Source organism: Melopsittacus undulatus, chromosome 19, assembly GCF_012275295.1.
Source record: "Melopsittacus undulatus isolate bMelUnd1 chromosome 19, bMelUnd1.mat.Z, whole genome shotgun sequence".
NCBI classification, from domain to species: domain Eukaryota; kingdom Metazoa; phylum Chordata; class Aves; order Psittaciformes; family Psittaculidae; genus Melopsittacus; species Melopsittacus undulatus.
Window position 1 is genome coordinate 1,861,071 of NC_047545.1, and position 18,720 is coordinate 1,879,790.

Consider the following 18,720-nt stretch of genomic DNA (forward strand, 5'->3'; position numbering starts at 1 on the left):
TACCATAGAAAACAGTAGGAATGGGAGGGAAATGCCGGGTTGAGCTGTAGTTTTGTTGGATAAAAAGCAACAGGAGGGAAGGGGGGGGGGGAATTCCAGATGCCAAATGAAGCAGCAGCACAGGCGCTGCCAGGAATACTGGCTTTGTATGGATACCTGTATGCACTGAGTGATGGCCACCACGGAATGGGGTGGTGGAAGAGATGCAAAGAGCAAAGCCAACCCTAAAAACCCCATTTGCACCCAATTCCTGCCCTGGCCTGGGGAGGTCTCTGCTTTTCCCACCTAGAAGGGCTGATGGAGCTGGGACGGGCTCCAAAAGGCTCAGAATAAACCAGTTAAAACCTTTCCATCCACTACACACTGATAAATAAACCATCTGCATCATTGCATGATGAACCCTATGCAGATAGAATCACCCCTCTGCATCCCAGCTGGGACTGCCAGTACTGGGGAATGTCGCTATGGGGTTGGTTTGGGCTTTTCCCTTTAAACTCCTACAATTCCCCCCCCCTCCAACGGGGGTTTCTCGGGAGATTTGGGGTCTTTCCAGCTGAAACTGAAGGTAAAAAGTGAGGAAAAGCGAGTGGGTTAGAAAACAGCACATGGTCAGGCTGGGAACTGCATGGAAAAGCCTGGGACAAACCCCCCCCCCCCCCCAAGGGCCGTGTGGGACCCTGCGCCGGTCCTGCACTGCCCGTTTAGCTTATAAAAAGTAATAAATTAATAGAGGATTATTTGCATCGAATCTTTGCTGTACACAAAGGTCGGGGCCAGCAAAGCTCCCCCGTCTCTAGAAAAATAAGAGCATCTCTCGAGGGGTACAAAAAGCCTTCGGGGCAGCCCAAGTGCCAGGGCACAGCCACAGCCTGGCTCCAGGGATGTTCGCCATGGATACACCACAGGGGATGGGGATATTCGGGAGGCGGTGGGATGCTGCGAGGAGCCGGAACCATCCTGCTGTGAAGGCTCAAGGGTGCTTGGTCCCGCTCCATGCGCTGCTCCGGGGTGCTGGGTGCTGAGCACCCAATGGCCCCTGGCCCCGCAGGGGTTGCCGGTGGCCGGGTGCTCCCTCTCTGCAGTTCCAGTGCTGCTGGGAGCCATGGTCCTGATGCTCACATCCATCCCTCCACCACAAGGAGATGCTGCTGTTGGGCTCCTCAGCACCGTGGATGGGGTAGGAGCCCTGGCATTCCCATTCGGCCCCCGCCAGCTCCTGCTCGTCGCTCTCGGAGCCCTGCACCGCGATCTGTGGCACCGAGCTGGGCTTTGGCTTCTCGGTGCCACCCCCGTGCCCGGCTTCGCCTTTGCCACCGTCTTCACTTGCCGACGCCGCATCCGGCTCATCAAAACTCACTTCTTGAACCGCTTCTTGCTTCTTGAAGGAGTCCCGGCGCTCCGAGAGGTTCAAGCGGCGCATCACCACCACCTCCTGGTCCCGGTCGTGCCTGTCTGCCAGCCGGGAGCTGGCAGCGGGGTGATAACCGTGCTCCCCTGGGTACCCGGGTGCTTCACCCTCCGCAGTGACCTCCCCATCCATCGTGGGCATCTCCAGCCCCAGCTTACGGGCACTGCTGCTCTTCTTCTCCACCAGGATGGTGACGATCTCAGCCGATTGAACCCGTTTGAGGAGCGGGGATCGGGGGCAATCGGCACTGCGGGGCCGTGAGCTCTGCCGGACGATGGTGGGGGGGGACAGGGTCTTTCCTTGGAAGGAATGAGGGGTTTTGGGGTACCCAGGGAGCGGAGATGGGGAGCGCTGGGGAGAAGGTGGGCGCTGGGCGGAAGAAGGGGTACAGGCGAGGGGCGAGGGGGGGATGCTGCTGGTGGACTTGCGACGTCCCACTTTGTAGCGTTGCCCCCCCAGTTTGGGTGCCAGCCCATGCAGGGAGCTGGGGCGCACGTGGCCGGCGGGTGACGTTGGGGTGCTGGAGGAGGGAGAGGTGCTCTGTGGGGACACAGCATCTGCAAGGACAAAGAGGAACGGGTCAGTGTGAGGGATGGGGATGAGGGGCACATGTCCCAGAGCAGGCATCCTGCCTTGGATCCGGTTGGGATACCTGTGGGCAGGTCGGGAGCGGGGCTGCGGCAGGGTGTTGTAGGACCGGGGGACACGCTGTGTGTGGGGGACTCCGGGAGGCTCTCGCTGGAGGACAGTGAGTGATGGAGCCCTGAGGAGTAGCTGCGGCTGGTGTGCAGCACCGACGACTGCTTGGAGATCTTCTTGAACAGGGATTTTCTCCTGGGGGGGGGACACACATAAAGGTGGTGGGGAAAGGAAGAGCCATGAAAGCCGATGGCTCTGAGTGTGCCAAGCTGGACACCGCAGTGTGGCAGAGCCAGGGATAACCCCCTTGGTGCGGCACACACCGGGACAGACGCTGCTTTACCCCATCCCAATCCCACACACCTCTCCTGTCCATCCCTTTTCCTGCTCTTCTTACTCCTCCTTGCCATCCTGGTCTTGGAGCTGTTCTTCCGCGCGGGGCCGATCTTGATGGAGGTGTTCTCCAGGGCCGTGGTCCTCAGGGCCACTTTATTCCCACTCTGAGGGATGGGAAACAGATCACTGCAGTGCACTGGATCCAAGCACCCGATCCAAACCAGCTCCTGCCTTGGCTGCTGGTGGAGCCGATGCTGCTGGATGGATGCACTGGTCCTGGGCAAGCAGCGTGGCTCTGGTCACCTACCTTCAGCAGCAGCTCCACGACGTCCCGATGGACTAAACCCAGCACTGACTCCCCATTCACATGTGTGATGAGGTCGCCTGCTCTCAGCCCTGCTTCCTGCGCCGGGCTCCCCTCTTCCACACTCTGCAAGCCAAAGAGCAAGGTCTCATTCGGATGCAAAGCCTGAGTTTCCTCCCAGGATTTTCCCATTGGGAAACTGGCATCTGGCACCACCACATACCCAGACCATATGGTGCACGGTGTAGACGTCGCTGTCACCCATGTAGACGCGGATGGCGCGCAGGGTGAAGCCGTACTTCTTGCCCGAGCTGTGGATGATGATGGGAGGCCGCAGGCTGGCAATGGCCAGGGATGAATCTCGGCTTGGGGAGGAATCCCGGGAAGAAGGGTTGGACGAGAGGGAATGGGGGGAGATGGGGCTCATCAGGGCACCTCCACCGAAGTCATCTGCAAGCAGAAGCCGGCTCAGCCTGGGAAAACCACACGGCAATGGGCACCCAATGGGATAACCACACAGGGCACGGACCTGATGTGATGATGAGGGACAGGGCTGAGACAGAGGCGGATTTGGGGACGCGGCTGCCCGGTGAGGTTCTCTGTCTGTCCGGCACATCCTTCTGGCTGCTCAGCCGACGGCTGCCGCCCGGCTCCAGCCCCCGTGGAGCTGCGGTTTTGGTGCCGGTGCTGTTGCTTCGGAGGCGGATGTGGTTCAGGCTGACGAGATCGGCTGCGGAGAAGGGAGGAGGGACAATGTGGGGGGTGATAAGCTACCCCAAGCCACAGTGGGGACCTCAGTAGGTCCTGGAGCATCCCACACTGGCATCCCACACACACCGGATAACACCGACGGCTTCACCGCACCACCAGCCCCTGCGTCAGGGTCTCCCAGTACAAACTTGGGTCTCTCCGGCTTGGAGGATGCTACACAAGGACTTTCATCCTCCGAGGAGAAGGCAAACTTGGGCATGGTGTCCAGGCTGACGGTGCTGGGCAGTGCGGTGGGGCTGCGGCTCCGCTCGTGCCGAGCTGTGTATGGTGTGGAGCTGCAGGATGTCCAGGAGCGGAGCCTGCATGGGGACAGCAGGAGGGCTTAGGACAACCAGAGATGGGTGAGGGGGCCGGCAGCAAGGGTTAGGGTTAGGGATGGTGAACGGGTACCTCTGCAAGCCCTTGGTGCCGGCACAAACCCTTGGTGCCGGCACAAACCCTTGGTGCCGGCACAAACCCTTGGTGCCGACACAAACCCTTGGTGCTGGCACAACCCCTTGGTGCCGGCACAAACCCTTGGTGCCGGCACAAACCCTTGGTGCCGGCACAAACCCTTGGTGCCGGCACAAACCCTTGGCACAATACAAACCCATATCCATGCCGCATCCCCCATCTCACCACGCACCGGGGTTCAGGGCCAGCCATCCGGCTCTTGTCCTCATCTCCCGAGTGCCTGTCCTCCTTGTCCTCATTGTGGCTCCGGTCGGAGGAGGAGACGCTGAGGCTGGAGTTAACAGCCAGGAATTCCGAGCTGCTGTACACCTGAGGAGCAGAGGAGCCGTCAGCAAGGGGCAGATGTGGGAATCCAGGCTCTCCGGCATCAGCCAAGACACTGATGCTCAGCACAACGGTGCCGGCTGCAGTGCCAAAGCCTCTCATTGCGGATGCTGGAGGAGGATCTGGAGCACCTTGCTGAAGCGATGGGAGCAGGAGGAGAACTGCCCGATCTCCACGGATGATTCCTCATCGTTGGTTTCTTCATCCTCTGAATCCAAGTGTTGGTACCGCTCCGAGCGAGCTGAAAGCAAGAGCCAGGGCAGGCAGAGCTGGCACCCTGCCTGCACCACATGGTGTCCTGCCTGACCCGGCTGGGACCTGCACCCATAGGGAGCTGTATTGGGGCTGACAGCCCAGTGCCAGGGCTCTGGGGAGTTATGGGGTGAGAAGGTCTTTGGCAAGACCGAGCAGCCTGCAAACAGGATTGCATCTGGTTTGTGGCTTTGGCTGTCAAGCAACCGGCTTCACCCAGGAGTTTTCCATCTCCTCCATCCCACAGGAGCATCTGAACTGGGATAACGGATTGACAGAGCAGGGGAAAAGGGGATGGATTTGGCCTCACTGTCAAAGTAGCTGGTGTCATCCTCCGACTCCAGCTGGGGGATGAACTCGGCCTTCTGGCGCAGCAGCCCGTTCCAGTCCAGGTGGAGGAAGAAGGAATGGTGCTTCACCTCATGTGCACCCCCTGCCAGGCAGAGAACCCACATCAGGGGGAGTGGGCAGGGTCTGGGATGCTCCCACTCCCATCCCAAATGGCACCATCTCTCCTCCATACACAGCAAATGGCTTAAGCCAGGATGGTCCGGAGTGCTCTGCTACCTTCTTGGGGTGAACCCCAAGCAGGAGACCTCCTCTGAGCATCCTCACCATGGCTTTGGTTTCAGCACAACCCCAGCTTGATCTAAACTGGGGTGCCCGCTCACCCGTCAAGCACTACCCAGGCATTGCTGTGCGTACCAGTGCCCAAGCGTTCAAGGGGACACTGTCTCAGCAAGCGGGTGATCAGGTCCTGGGCATCTGCAGGAAGAGCCTCATCCCCTTCTGGCCACATGATTTCATCTGCAAGGATAAAAGGAAAAGGAGTTTGGAAGAGTGTGGGGATTGTGATGTGAGGTTGCAGAGAAGCTGCTTCCAGGCAAGGGGAATGTCCCCCAGGAGCTGCAGCACATGAAACCATGCTCCCAAAGCAGGGAATCAAAGCTCGAGGAGTCTCTTTGCCATTCAGCTGAGTATGGGTGAAGGAATGAAGCTCTCTATGAGCTAAGGATGAGCCATGGCTGTGGGAAGTGGGAATCACCAACACTCACCACTGATCACCTGCCCAAAGAGCTCCTCGGGGGTGTCTCCAAAGAAGGGGACGCAGCCCACCAGGAACTCATAGAGGATGATGCCCATGGCCCACCAGTCAACGGGCTTCCCATAGCCCTGGATGAGGATGACTTCTGGGGCAATGTACTCCGGAGTGCCACACACCTGCATGGGAAGCAGAGGCTGGCACCTCTACAATGACCTCTCCAGCAGGTCTCAAGGCTATCCCAGTCCTTAGTGACAGCAGACTGGCCAAGTGGGGCAGGACCTCGTACCTGCTTGTCCATGAACTCCCGAGTGTCCTTCTCCATGTGTCCTTCATAGAGGTTTGTGGTCATGTTCATCAAGCCGATCTTCGACAGACCAAAGTCTGTCAGCTTTATGTGGCCCATAGAGGTGATGAGCAAACTGCAAGAGAAGACGGATGCTCCACAATGATGCTGTTTGCTCCTGGGACTGGAACAGAACCAGCCAGACCCCAGGACTTGTGATCCTGGGGCAACAGCACAGACTTTGGGCACCACAACCTCATTCTGCCTTATCCCCTTGGCTTGGATCAGTGCCTTTCCCTTCCCCATCCAAACCCAACCCCGTCCTTGCTCAGACCCGACACACGTCCTCACTTGTCAGGTTTGAGGTCCCGGTGGACGATGCCATAGTTGTGCAGATACTCCAGAGCAAGAACCGTCTCGGCAAAGTACATCTTCGCCATGTCAACAGGCAGGGGACCCATGTTCTTCAGCAACGTGGCGCAATCCCCCCCTGTGGGGACACACACAGGGGCTCAGAGGAGGCAGGGGGATCATAGGCAGGGCTATGATGCCTCTCCTGCCATGCAGACCCTCCTTGGAGCAAGGCTGTGATTCAGCATCACAAAAGCATCTCATGCTTTCCGATCTGCTCCCTAGAGCAAAGCCCAAGTGGTGTCCTCGATGCTCAGCCCCCGATGCCCTAATCCCCTCCTCACCTTCCACGTACTCCATCACCATGCAGAGGTGTCTCTTCGTCTCGAAGGAGCAGAACATGCTGACCACAAAGGGGTTCTCTGCGAAGGTCAGGATGTCCCTTTCCACAAACACCTGCTGGATCTGGTTCCTCAGGATGAGGTTCTGCTTGTTGATCTTCTTCAAGGCAAAGCGCTGCCGCGTCTCCCTGTGCCTCACCAGGTACACGGCCCTAGGAGACAGCAGAACACCTGCCCCTCAACATGTGCTCTCCATAGGTTCACCACAGGGCATAGACAGGGAGAGGTTTACAGATGGAGACAAGCGTTAGGAGCTTCCCAACTCACCCATAAGCACCGTTGCTGATGAGTTTGATGGTCTCAAAGTCACCCTCACAGGGCTTCCTCCGAGGAGCGGTGGCTGAAGGCTGGCTCTGAAGGAGACATGGGAGGTTTCTATCATACCCCAGCATCCTGGCACTCATCTGAGCACCATCAGCTCCTTGCTTGCCTCCCTGAGCCCTCTCCAGCTATAACCCCCAAGCCAGAAGACAGAGATGCTCTGTATCTCCACTCAAGAAGGCAGAGACTGAGATGTTCCACCTGAACACAGCAGCCACCCTTAGGGACAGCCCAAACGAGCATCTCCCAGCATAACATAGCAAAGGAGCCTTGGTGTGGGGTGAGGAAGGATGAAGCTGAGGGCAGCACGTGGGCCATGCAGGTAGGACCAGGCTCACCTCACAGGCATCATCATTCTCTGGTGTGATGGTGTTGCCGCTGTCGAAGTGATCCAGCTGGACCATCTCTGTGGAAGACAGGGATGGTTTTCACCTCCTCCATGCTCAACCCTTGCCAAAACAACCCCCCACCAACCACTCGCCCTCCAAGCTGGGAGATCCAGCAGGGATTTAGCCACATGCTTTGCCAGAGGGGCAGGAATTCAGGGGATGGTGTTAAGAGCTTGGATATGAGGTTAAACATTGAGAGAATTCGTCGTGTTCCTCAGGGATTATGGTTCTCCCCACGAGGTTGTGGTTTCCTATGGATTAAGTGCTCTTGAGCTTAATCTGCTTTGCTGAATGTGCTGGGAGCAATAATGAGGGATGTGGGGCTGGTCCTGGTCCTGCTGGGACCCATCCTATGACACCAGTGCCCCTCTGCCACCTCCCAGTGCTGATTCACGCTCACCAGTGGCCCAAACTGGGAGTCCCCATCCCACTGCAGACCTTGGGGCCACCAACCTAAGTGCTTCCATACCCTCCAGTGGGTCCTTGACGAGCCCAAGTTGGCTGATGATGTATCGGGGGATATCAGTCTTTATTCCCTGGCCAACCTTGGCATGTCCTTCTGCAGCTTCCAGGAGGTGGTAAAACTCCTCCGGATCAAACTCCTGCATAGGGAAAACCACACATGGTTTAGGAGAGGCTTTGCAAAGTTAAACCTATCCCTGAAGCCTTGCGGATGCCACCTGTAAGTGGGGCCAGGCTCTGGATGTGTGCAGGAGAAAGCTGAGCACTGCTCCTGTTTCCAGCATCCTTCCCCCATCGTTCCCCATGGAAAGAGTTGATGGCAAAATAGCCCCATGAGTTGGCCTTGGAGGGGAACCCAAGGAGATGACACCAGGAGCACTCTTTGACATGGCTCCTTCTTCCAGCTGCAGGAGCCACAGCTCAAATCTCTGGGATGCTAAGGCTGGTCCCAGCTCCTTGCTCCAGCCTGGCCAGGATGGTGAGGAGCAGTGGTTCCCATTGTGGACCAGACAAGGTGGTGAGAAGATGCCTTGTGTTTCATGGCAAGGCTCCTCTCTGGGTGAAGGATGCTCAGGGGCTGGAGCAGCTCCTGTATGGAGCCAGGCTGAGAACATTGGGGCTGTTCAGCCTGGAGAAGCTGGGGGGAGACCTCAGAGCAGCTTCCAGTGTCTGAAGGGGGCTATAGAGATACTGGGGATGGACTCTTCATTAGGGACTGTAGTGACAGGACAAGGGGTAATGGGTTCAAACTGAAACAGGGGAAGTTTAGATTGGATCTAAGGAAGAAATTCTTTCCTGTGAGGGTGCTGAGGCACTGGAATGGGTTGCCCAGGGAGGTTGTGAATGCTCCATCCCTGGCAGTGTTCAAGGCCAGGTTGGATGAAGCCTTGGGTGCCATGGTTTAGTGTGAGGTGTCCCTGCCCACGGCAGGGGGTTGGAGCTGGATGATCTTAAGGTCCTTCCCAACCCAACCCATTGTAAGACTCCATGACACCAGGAGCTGCCATGTCTTACCAGGCACTCCAGGAGACGAGCAGGACGGGAGATAATGATCAGCAGCTTCCTCACCAGTTGGTCAATGAACTTCACCTCCTCACTCTCCGAACGCTCCTGAGCCTGCCACGGAGGAGACCCAAGTCAGGCATCACTCGGTGGCCTCAGGAGGACATGGGACATGGAACTGCCCCATACTCACATCCCGCAGCATCTTCTCGAGCTTCTCCTGCAGCTCCATGAAGTAACGGGAGGTGATGAGAGCTCCCTGGGACTTTGCCAGGCAGTCCCTGGCCAGCTCGATGATCTGGTGATGGATGAAGCCCAGCACCCCATCTGCCAGCGGCAGCGTGCTGCTAGGGGAGAAGTTGGTGATGGTGTCCTGCAGACGCTCTTCCATCTGAGCCGTGGCCTGCGAGGCAGGAGCATGGAACACAGGGTTGGAATGGAGCTCAAGGATCATCTGGATGGTGATGCCTGGGAACACGCGTCCCCATGCGCGTTACCTTGGGGAACCTCTCCTTATAGACATGGTTCATCATCACAACCTCATTGTCAAACATTCCACTCGTCCGGCCAGGGCTGCAGAGGGAGGAAACCAGTTGTGTTATGAGGTCCAAATCATTTACATCTATGCAAATAGCTGCTACCCCTAAAGAGCAGTTTGTTCCTTCCTTCTAACACCTATCCCAAGTGGTTAAAGCTCATCTGAGTGCAGCCACCACTTCCAGCAGCATCCCTCCCATCCTGCATGGATCTGGTCCAGGGAAGGTTAACCTCCCACAAACCCAGGTCTCCAAACTCAAGTCACTTGCAAATCCAGAGCAAAACTGGTTCATCATTACTTGGCTTTGAAGAAGCTCATCCTTCCCTTCCTCTGGATCCCACTGTTTCTTGCCACTGTTGCCCTTTCTGCAGCTCACCAGCAGAATAAACCCCAACCAACCCGTGGTGGATGCAGGGACCTCCATTAAACACAGCTTCTCTCTTACCCTCACCCAACATTGCTCTCTTATCCTCACCTCTCCCAGGCTCCATAGACGCTCATGGGATGGTTTGGCTTGGAAGGGACCTTTGAAGGCCACCTCGGCCAAACCCCATGCAATAAGCAGGGATATCCTCAACTGCATCAGGCTGCTCAGAACCCCATGAACACACCCAGGGATGGGGCATCTACACCCTCAAGCCATAAACTCCTCACTACCCTGGCAAGGCAAAAACCTTGGGATGGGTTTAGCAGGATGGGGACATATCAGGAGCAGCTCACGAGAGGATGCTCTGGCTGTGCCATCCCCTGGCATCACTGTGGGTGCTCCTCACGGTGGGTGCTGTACCTCAGGCTCCTGGACCGAGGGCGCAGGCAAGGCGAGTGCCTCCCGTCCTCATCCATGACACTCTCGGTGCTGCGGAAGTGCTTGGAGAGGAAATGCAGCTCGTCGGGGGTGGGCTGGAACGGCAGCTGGTGCAGGCGCTCCTGCGAGGATGAGGAGGACTGGGAAGAGGGAAGAGATGGTGGGATCAGGAGACGCAGCTTTGCTTCCTGTAGTGGGTGGAAACCAGCAAGCCCGGCAGGAAAACACCCTCTGGAGCCTCTTTAGAGCCTGGAAATGCTGTCAGGCAGCAAGCTCCGTGCTTGGCAACGTGAAATACAGATGGCAAGGCCAGCCCAGGGAGAGCTGCACTTCCCACTCCCACCCCAAACCCCCCAGCTCTCCCAGTCTGGCTCCACTGAGCCCCATCCCTTGTATCTGTAGCATCCCGGGTAGCTCCTGCCCTGCCATATCCCTGTGCACTTGGAGTGTGCCCTGTGTGCACTTGACCTGTGCTCCATAGGGATGCTGTAACACCCAGAGGTGCTGCAATGTCCAGGGATGCTGTAATGACCAGGGATCCTGCAATGCCCAGGGATGCTCTAGTGCTCAGGGATGCTGCAATGCCCAAGGATGCTCTAGTGCTCAAGGATGCTGCAATGCCCAGTGATGCTGTAATGACCAGGGATCCTGCAATGCCCAGGGATGCTGTAATGACCAGGGATGCTGCAATGCCCAGGGATGCTCTAGTGCTCAAGGATGCTGCAATGCCCAGTGATGCTGTAGCATCCAGCGATGCTGCAATGCCCAGGGATGCTGCTATGCCCAGGGATGCTGTAACGCCCAGGGATGCTCTAGTGCTTAGGGATGCTGTAAGCTGTTAGCCAAGCTCTATAGCTCCCTTAAAAGCCCATTTGGGAAGCATGCTGCAGCTAAAGCACATGGTCCTGTAGAAAACAGAGGGGCTGCCTAGGAACCAACAGACTTGAGAGGCATTTCACCAAAAATCAAGAGTTTTGGGTTCTTCTTGCCTGCTACCATGAGAAAGCAAATGTTACCGAGACAGTGGAGCTGGGGGTGTTGGTCCCATAGCCAGAGGAGGGTAGCGAAGCCAGTGACCACCTTCTGCCATCAGCCCTGTGAGTGCAAACGTGCTGGTCACATACAGGAAAACCCAACATCTAAATGCAAATAACTAACCTCAGAGCAATAGGGATGGGGAAGAGGGTGCAGGGTTGGCTTGAATAACAAAGCCCTGAAACCTCTTTTTGCAATGGCCTGAAATAGGGTGAAATAAGAGGGGTTTGGAGGTGAGGGGGACGTTCTGCAACCCCATCAGTGAGGGCGAGCAGGGTCCTCATGGGGGGACAGTGCTGGGGTGGCTGATTCAGATGGAGAAAAAGACCCCAACAACCATCAGGAATCTGATTTAGAGCAAAATCCACCCTGTGGGACACTGTTCTATGGGACAGCAGCATTCCTCAGGAGCCATCCTCAGACAACAGGCACCGTGGAGCGGAGCCTGCTTATAAACAGGAAGGGAACTGCTCCTACGCAGGCCAATGCTTCCTCTTGGAGAGGTTTCTAATGGATGGGGTAACATCCAGGTCAAGATGAGGCCCTTCACCTCCTGCTGCTTCCCATGCGAGGCCAAGGACAGCAGGAGCAGGCAGGGTGCTGGATCCAGCATTGGCACCACTGTGTATGTGGTGTGAAACCATCTGTGAGCCTCCAGGTTTATTCCACGTGAGGATCGATGGGTTAAATCAGCTGTTCCCTCCCATGTATGCAATTAATCCATTAGTTAAACAGGATTGTGGGATCTGCCTCTGCAGCAGCACAGGGTGGGGAGGGGATGCAGGAAGATTTGCCTCTGAGCATCCATGGGAGCATGGATGAGCATCCCTCAGGAGTGCTCAAAGCAGCCTGAGCTCATGGCTGGGGTCACTATGGTGGGAACAGGGAGATTCTGCTCCCAGAGCTGCAGGGAGCCTGGTCTCAAAGCAAAACATCCTGCCCAGGGATGCACACAATGAATGTGGGGCAGATACATCCCCGGAACGCAGCTCCAGCCTATCCCTGGTACCTGTCAGTCCGAGGAGCATGGCTGGAGTGGTCGGAGGCACCGGTCACAGCAGAGAGAAGAGCAGCAGCCCCAGAAACCAGGGAGGAAAAAGGGGACAGACAATGAGAACAAATCACTTGTGATGAGCAGAGCAGCCTCAGCTGGGGGGTATCATTACCAGTGAATAGCAGAGGGCTGGGAGTGGGGCAGGACCTCACCTGCGAGCGAAGGGGAAGTTGATGGAGGTACTGGCAGAGAAGTTGCGTGGACTGTCCAAGGGGCTGCTCCCAGCTATGGGGAGAAAGGGGGAAAGTCAGCCCGGTACCCACCCCGGTGTGATGCCCCACATGCCATGGGTGCCCCTCAGAGGAATGAGGGGGTAAATCCTTCCCCATGTTATTCCCTCCTGGAAAAGGCAGCCATGGCCAGGAGCTGGTGACTCCTGCTGCTGCTCACAAGTGTTATCCTCCAAACCAGGTAAGTTTAGGAGATGCTCAACCCATCACCTGGGACATCCCTTACCTGTTGGCACAGAGAGCGGCGAGAGAGGCCGTGAGAGGGTCGGAGAGGGGGTGCCCACCACTAAGCTCTTCCTATTGCTGCTTCGGCAACTAGGGAAGAAACAGGGAATTAACCTGGGGAAGCAATGGATGGGCAGGATTGGATGGGCTCGGGCATGCAGGAGCCTGTACGTGATGCTTGTGCCAAGGGACACGGCTGCCATCACCCTGTCGATTATGGATCTCCTGCCGCAGGGAAGATCCATGCCCAGGGATGGGCCAAGGGGTTAACACTGAAGTGTGTTGTGGAGGTGCCATGTGTGCCTTTGGCTTGCTGGGGAGGTTCAGGGGCTGGCAGCACCGTGTGTGGGAACAGAAAAGGGATGTAAAAGGAGGAAGTGATGGAAATGCCAAGCGGCCACAACCTGACCTGCTCCATCATGTGGAAAATCCCCCCCCCCCAGTTCCTATACCCGTTTAACCCCTTTACACTTGGTGGTCCCCATGTCACAGTCTCCCATCCCCATGAGGCTGCAAAGGCAGTGCTGAATTTCCTCCCCAGGCTGTTAATGTGAACACACATGGATGCTGCTCATTAAAGCACATGGTTTAACTTCACACCACAACCAGACATACCCACAAAATCAAGGGGATGAACCCGGAGTAAAGGGATTCTCCTCGTATCCCAAACCCAGATGTGAGTAGCAGATGTGGTATCTGGGGTGCAAAGGGCAGTGCTTTGCAACCCATTGTCCCTGAGATGGATGCACACAGAATGGATGCACAGCCACACATGACACCCACCAGCCCTTCACCTCCCTCTTGTCCCATCCCTTGTTCCTTGGGAGCAGAGCCCAGCCCGTCCTGGCTCCATCCTCCTGCAGGCACTTGTAGGAAGCCATCAGGTCCCCCCTGAGCCTTCTCTTCTCCATCTGAACCCCCCTCAGCCCTTCCCCATCCCTTGTACTCCAGGCCCTGCTCCAGCTCCATTGCCCTTCTCTGGCCCCATCCAGCCCCTCAAGGTCTCTCTTGCAGTGAGGGGCCCAGAGCTGAACACAGGATTCCAGGTGCAGCCTCCCCAGTGCCCAGTGCAGGGGCACAATCCCTGCCCTGGCCCTGCTGCCGCACTGGTGCTGATCCAGGCCAGGATGCTGGGGGCTTCCTGCCTGCCTGGGCACAGACTGGAGGACCCCTTCCTCCCCCCGTCCATCCATCCACCCCATCCCAGCCCTGCCGGGCCCCTCCGTTTGCTTTCCTTGCTTCAACCCAGCTGCAAACCCACAGCCCAGCACAGAACGAGAGCAAACCACAGCCTGTGCTGTGCTGGGTGGTAAACTGAGGCACGGCCCCAGCAGAGCTCTGTGCACCAAGAGCACCCAGCTTTGGCACTGCTTCAGCATCCCCGCTCTGCAGGGAGCAGGGGGTACCCGTATCTGTGTGGGAGCATCCCGAGGGATGAGGGGCTTGCTCCTCCTCGCTTGGTTTCATTATGGAAGTGAGAAGCAAACCTCGCACGGAGCAAGTTCCAGTAATGGTGACACGGAGCGAGGCGACGTTTCCTGTTTCCGTGCGCTCCACCCTCGGCTCCACAAGCAGCTTGCGCCACTTTAACCCCCCCTTCGCCCGAGGCATCAGCTACAGCTGGTTCCCATCCCTTAGCACGCAGCAGCCTCGGGCTAGAAACGAGCCTCGGGGGCAGAGAGGTGCAGAGCCCTGGATGCAGGAGCCAGGGCTGCTGCCCTCTGCCTCCATCACCTACTTGTGTGCTTGGTACCAAACATGGAGTGGAAAATCGCTGTCAGCATCTCCTGCTCAGCGCTGAGGCTGCCTCGGCGCTGCCGTTGCCATCCTGCACTGATGTCAAAGGATGTGGAAAGTGTGTGGCAGCCGCACAGCCCCAAAGCCTGGAGGAGAACTGTGCGAGGAGCAACCGGCATCTCCCACCACCCTGCCAGCACCCACACCAGCACCCACACCAGCACCCAGCCTCGGCACGTGGCTCTCACTGGTAAATGGCTCTGCCAGGATCCAGGCGAGCGGTGCTGGGAGTCAGCTGTGGGAAATGCATGGAGGGGATGCAGCATCCCGCAGGATCCGACCCCTCCAACCTCCCAGAGCACCGTGTGTTTGATGGGTGAATCCCAGACTGTGTTTGGGGTGAAGCTGGTGCACGGTGGTGGGAGCAGCACGGGCAGGGTCAGGCTGATAAGGGAGCAGGCACAGTCTCAAAGGGCATCCACTCCCGGCTGCGTGATCAAGAGCATTCCCAGCTCCCTCTGTACATGGCTGCAGACAACATCTCCCCCTAAAACTGGCTGCCTGGCGCTCACATGCTGGGAGATGTGGGGAAGTGCCATGGAAAAATCGGTTCCTACTGGGACAAGTTGAACATTGAAACCCATTGAACCAAGCGCCTACAGCCTAAGTTTCTCCATGACATTTCTGCTCTGTGGCTTGTGACATGGCCATGAACTCTCTGCCTCCAGGGATGGAGGCTGGGATGGGGGATGCTGGGTTGACAGCAGGGAATTGCGGGATGAGAAGCTGGGAAGAGCCTTTATTTCTTTGCACTGCAAGAAAACAACCTAAAGAAACTGCTCTGCAGCCCTGGGTGCATCCCTGCACGTCCCCGTGCCACAGGTTAGTGGATGGGAAATGGTCCCTGTGACTTCTCCTGGCATGGTTTTCTATGGTGGGGGCAGCATCCATGCAGAAGAGCCCCACCAGCCATTGAAGCGCTGTCTGTCCTGTCCCACATTGGCCATCCCTGCATCCCTCCGTGGGGAAATTAGGATCCCTCAGACCCCTTAATCCCACTAAATCACATCATATGTTTCCTGCCCTCTGTAAAATAGGCCAGGCTGCTTCTCGCTGTGGATTCTAGGAATACCAAAGACAAGCAAATCCTCTGCCCTTTATGAGAATTACAACCTCATCATGCTCAGCTGGACACAGACGACTGCCTAGATCATCTCTCCCATTACACATCCCTCCCAGCCCCCCTCAAGCTTGGAAAGCCTCATCCAAAGCCATTAAGGATCCCCTGACCCATCCTCTCCCGTTGGCAGCAGCAGTTCCTAGAGCTCAGGTGAAGCTGGGCTGGGAGCGGCGCTGCCTGGATCCATTTGCTAAGCAACCACGGTGCTTTGTGCAGCCCACAGTCATATTAAAAGACATTCACAATGGGAACCTCTCCCCTCTGCCTCCGCACTGTCTTCAACACCTGATTCCTGTAGAGCTGGGAAGGGTTCTATGCCTGGGCTGCCTCCTGCACCCCAAACCTGCTGCATGGAGGGGCCAGCTTCCCAGCCTGCACCCCTGGGGGTGCTCCTTGCACCTCTGCCAGGGCTGGCACTGCTGCCTGTCCCCCATACACAAATCCCATCTATGTGCTTAGGTCAAGCCTTGTGTTACAGCTGGAGACCTGGGCTAGCCCCTCAAGCACCCTATTTAGCAGCAGCCCCCAACACTATCCCAGCCCCACTGATGAAGGGTATGTGAGCCCTCTGCCCCCCCCCAGCCCTGCCCATGGCTGACTGCAAAGGGACTGGCCTATTCCCACCCAGCTCACAATGGGGGCTCACAGAGGTATTTCCCCCCTTGTGCATACAGTGCTCTCCCCACACATGCACCCTACTGCAAAGAGCCCCAATCCACCCCCTGCAGCCTTAGGTGTGGCACATAGCACCCCAAAACGTGTGCCACCCATTGCCCGGGGACCCTCAACTCTGCACCCTCATAGCACTGGGCTCCCAACCAAAGCACTCTCTGATACATGCACAGCACACTGCACACCCCTCAAAAAGGGTGCACAGTCCCCCCCAAACCACACACCTTAATGTGCACCCCACAGTGCAAAGACCCCCCCAAACCACACACACCAGCGCACAGCCCCCAAACCACACACACCAGTGCACAGCCCCCCCACCACACACCTTAATGTGCACCCCACAGTGCAAAGACCCCCCCAAACCACGCACCAGCACACAGTCCCCCCCACACCTTAATGTGCACCCCACAGTGCAGAGACCCCCCCAAACCACACACACCAGCACACACCCCCCCCAGTTCACTCCTGTACCCACCCCCCCATTCACGGTGTCGCCCCCCCCACCCCAAGCACCCCGGTGCACACCCGGTGTGTGGTGTCCGTTCCCCCCCGGTACCTCTTGGAGCGCTGGAGCAGGGCCCCTGCCGCCCGTTGGCTCCGGTAACCGGCCCGCACCGCTCCCCAGTAGCTCGGGTCCGACATACCGGCTGCCTCGGGGCCGCAGCCACCGGCAACGGCCGAGCGGCGCCGCCGGGAGCGCGCAGGGCCGGGAGCGCGCCCGGAGCCGTGCGCTGCCGCCCGCCCCTTCCCGTTACCATGGAGACGGGCAGCGCCCCCAAACGGGGCCGGGGTTTCCATGGAGACGGGGGTAGCACCCCCAAAAGGAGGGGAAATGGAAGGGGGGGTTTCCATGGAAACCAGTATGGGGTCGGGGTTAGTGCAGAGATGTGGCTGCACCCCGAAATGGCGTCGGGGTTACCATGGAGATGGAGTATCACCCCACGAATGGGCTGAGGGTTGCCACAGGTGTGGGGCATCACCCCAAAATGAGCTCAGGGTTGCTACATAGGAGGGGCAGCACCCCAAAATGGGCGCAGGGTTAACATGGAGACAAGGCATCGCCCCGAAAAGGGTTCAGAGTTGCCACAGAGATGGGGCAGCACCCCAAAATAAGGTCAGAATTACTACGGAGATGGGGCATCACCCCAAAATGAGGCTTGAAGTTACCATAGAGACAGGGCAGCATCCCCAAATGGGTCAGGTTACCATGGAGACACCGCATCCGCTGCTGGTGCATTAAGGGGCATGAATCCCCCCTCCAAGTCAGCAGGGGTGGCCCAAAGCCTGGGGCTCCCTCAGCAGGGGGGAGCACCCCCCTACCAGCACCTGCCACCCATGGGACACCATGACCAGCCCCAGCAGCATCCCACAATCATTGTCCCAACCCTAACACTAACCCAGTGCCATCCATCCTTGGCATGGTGGCACCGTCCCTGTCCCAAGCCACATAGGGTGGCACTGCCATGCTCACCGGCCCATGCCAGAGCCAGGGATCCCAATGCTCATGGGGTTGGGCAGGGTTTCAGCACTGTAAAAGGGCAGTGCCAACCATGGCAGCATTGCCTCGTGCCAGGCAACCCCAAGATGCCAGCACGTGGAGGCAGGCAGGGATGCTGCCAGTCTGTCTGCCATTATCCTCATCCGCATCCTCGTTCCCAGCTTGTCCCCACCCCAAGCATCCCAAAACCATTCCCCCCCTAAGGCCTCAGCTGAGCAACCACATGTGTTTCCCCACATGCCACAGTCACTGTGGGCAAGGGGTGGCCAGCCAGGGCTAGCGGTGGCAGGGATGGACCCCCATGTGCAGGCAGGGTGCAGGCAGCACCCTGCCTCTTGCCTGCCCGCAACCAATGGCTCTGCCTGTTGCCGAGCAGCAGCAGAGCTCCCTGATGGTGCCCCATCACCCAGCAGATGGATGGAGGCACCCAGCAGCACCCATGGGTGCTGGGCAGGCCGCAGCTCTGCCCCACAGGTGCCATGGGGCACAGGGCCAGGGTGTGACTGCAGGGTGCCAGCACACCCACTGCACCTTGTCCCCAAGGCATAGCACAGGCAGCAGGGTCCAGCCACCTGCCTCACTGACAGCAGCACCCATCAGGGCACTGCAAGGGGCTGGTGGCATTTGGGGTGGGGGACACCCATCCCCCAAAACAGGCCCCCCCTTTTCCCCCATGGTGGAGCAGAAAAGGTGGTAATGGAGGTTTCCCAGTGGGGTGAAGGTACAATCCCCCCCTCTCACCCTGCTCCCATCACGGTGCCCATCCCTGTTCCTATTCCGAGGTGATCCCCCCTCAAAACAAGGATGCTCAGTGCTGAAGCTTGGGGTCCCAGTCGGGGTCCCCAAAGTGGGATCAGGCCCATCAGTATGGCCAGGGCACTTTTGGGGAGCACAGGGCTGGGGACAGACCCGGGGGGCGATGGGGCCAGGGGCATAGAGCAGAGGGGACAGAGGCTGAAGGGGGGCCCAGGGCTGGGGGGCCCAGGCAGGGTGGGGAGCACAGGG

The 18,720-nt window shown here is 58.0% G+C and overlaps 1 protein-coding gene across 1 annotated transcript; it reads right to left on the reverse strand.

Annotated features, from left to right (window-relative positions):
- Nucleotides 1–690: 690 nt before the first annotated feature.
- MAST3 (microtubule associated serine/threonine kinase 3) lies at nucleotides 691–16,859 on the reverse strand. The gene is made up of 27 exons (XM_034070916.1): nucleotides 16,774–16,859; nucleotides 12,630–12,718; nucleotides 12,326–12,398; nucleotides 12,129–12,149; nucleotides 11,101–11,179; nucleotides 10,067–10,224; nucleotides 9,239–9,314; nucleotides 8,935–9,144; nucleotides 8,754–8,855; nucleotides 7,747–7,879; nucleotides 7,227–7,294; nucleotides 6,835–6,920; nucleotides 6,511–6,719; nucleotides 6,167–6,305; nucleotides 5,819–5,951; nucleotides 5,543–5,708; nucleotides 5,193–5,294; nucleotides 4,798–4,920; nucleotides 4,367–4,476; nucleotides 4,084–4,220; nucleotides 3,525–3,757; nucleotides 3,217–3,417; nucleotides 2,911–3,137; nucleotides 2,691–2,813; nucleotides 2,411–2,547; nucleotides 2,061–2,242; nucleotides 691–1,965 (listed from the first exon to the last, which is right to left on the reverse strand). Exons 1-27 carry the CDS (start codon nucleotides 16,857–16,859, stop codon nucleotides 971–973), a joined length of 4,398 nt encoding a protein of 1,465 aa, XP_033926807.1. The 3' UTR covers nucleotides 691–970.
- Nucleotides 16,860–18,720: the final 1,861 nt, after the last annotated feature.

Coding starts and splice junctions, on each gene's coding strand:
- MAST3 (XM_034070916.1), bottom strand. CDS start 16,859: ATGTCGGACCCGAGCTACTGGGGAGCGGTGCGGGCCGGTTACCGGAGC. Junction 10,225..11,100: donor CCCCCAGCTCCACTGTCTCG/GTAACATTTGCT, acceptor CCCTCTTCCCAG/TCCTCCTCATCCTCGCAGGA. Junction 3,758..4,083: donor ATGGCTGGCCCTGAACCCCG/GTGCGTGGTGAG, acceptor GTCCCCATGCAG/GCTCCGCTCCTGGACATCCT.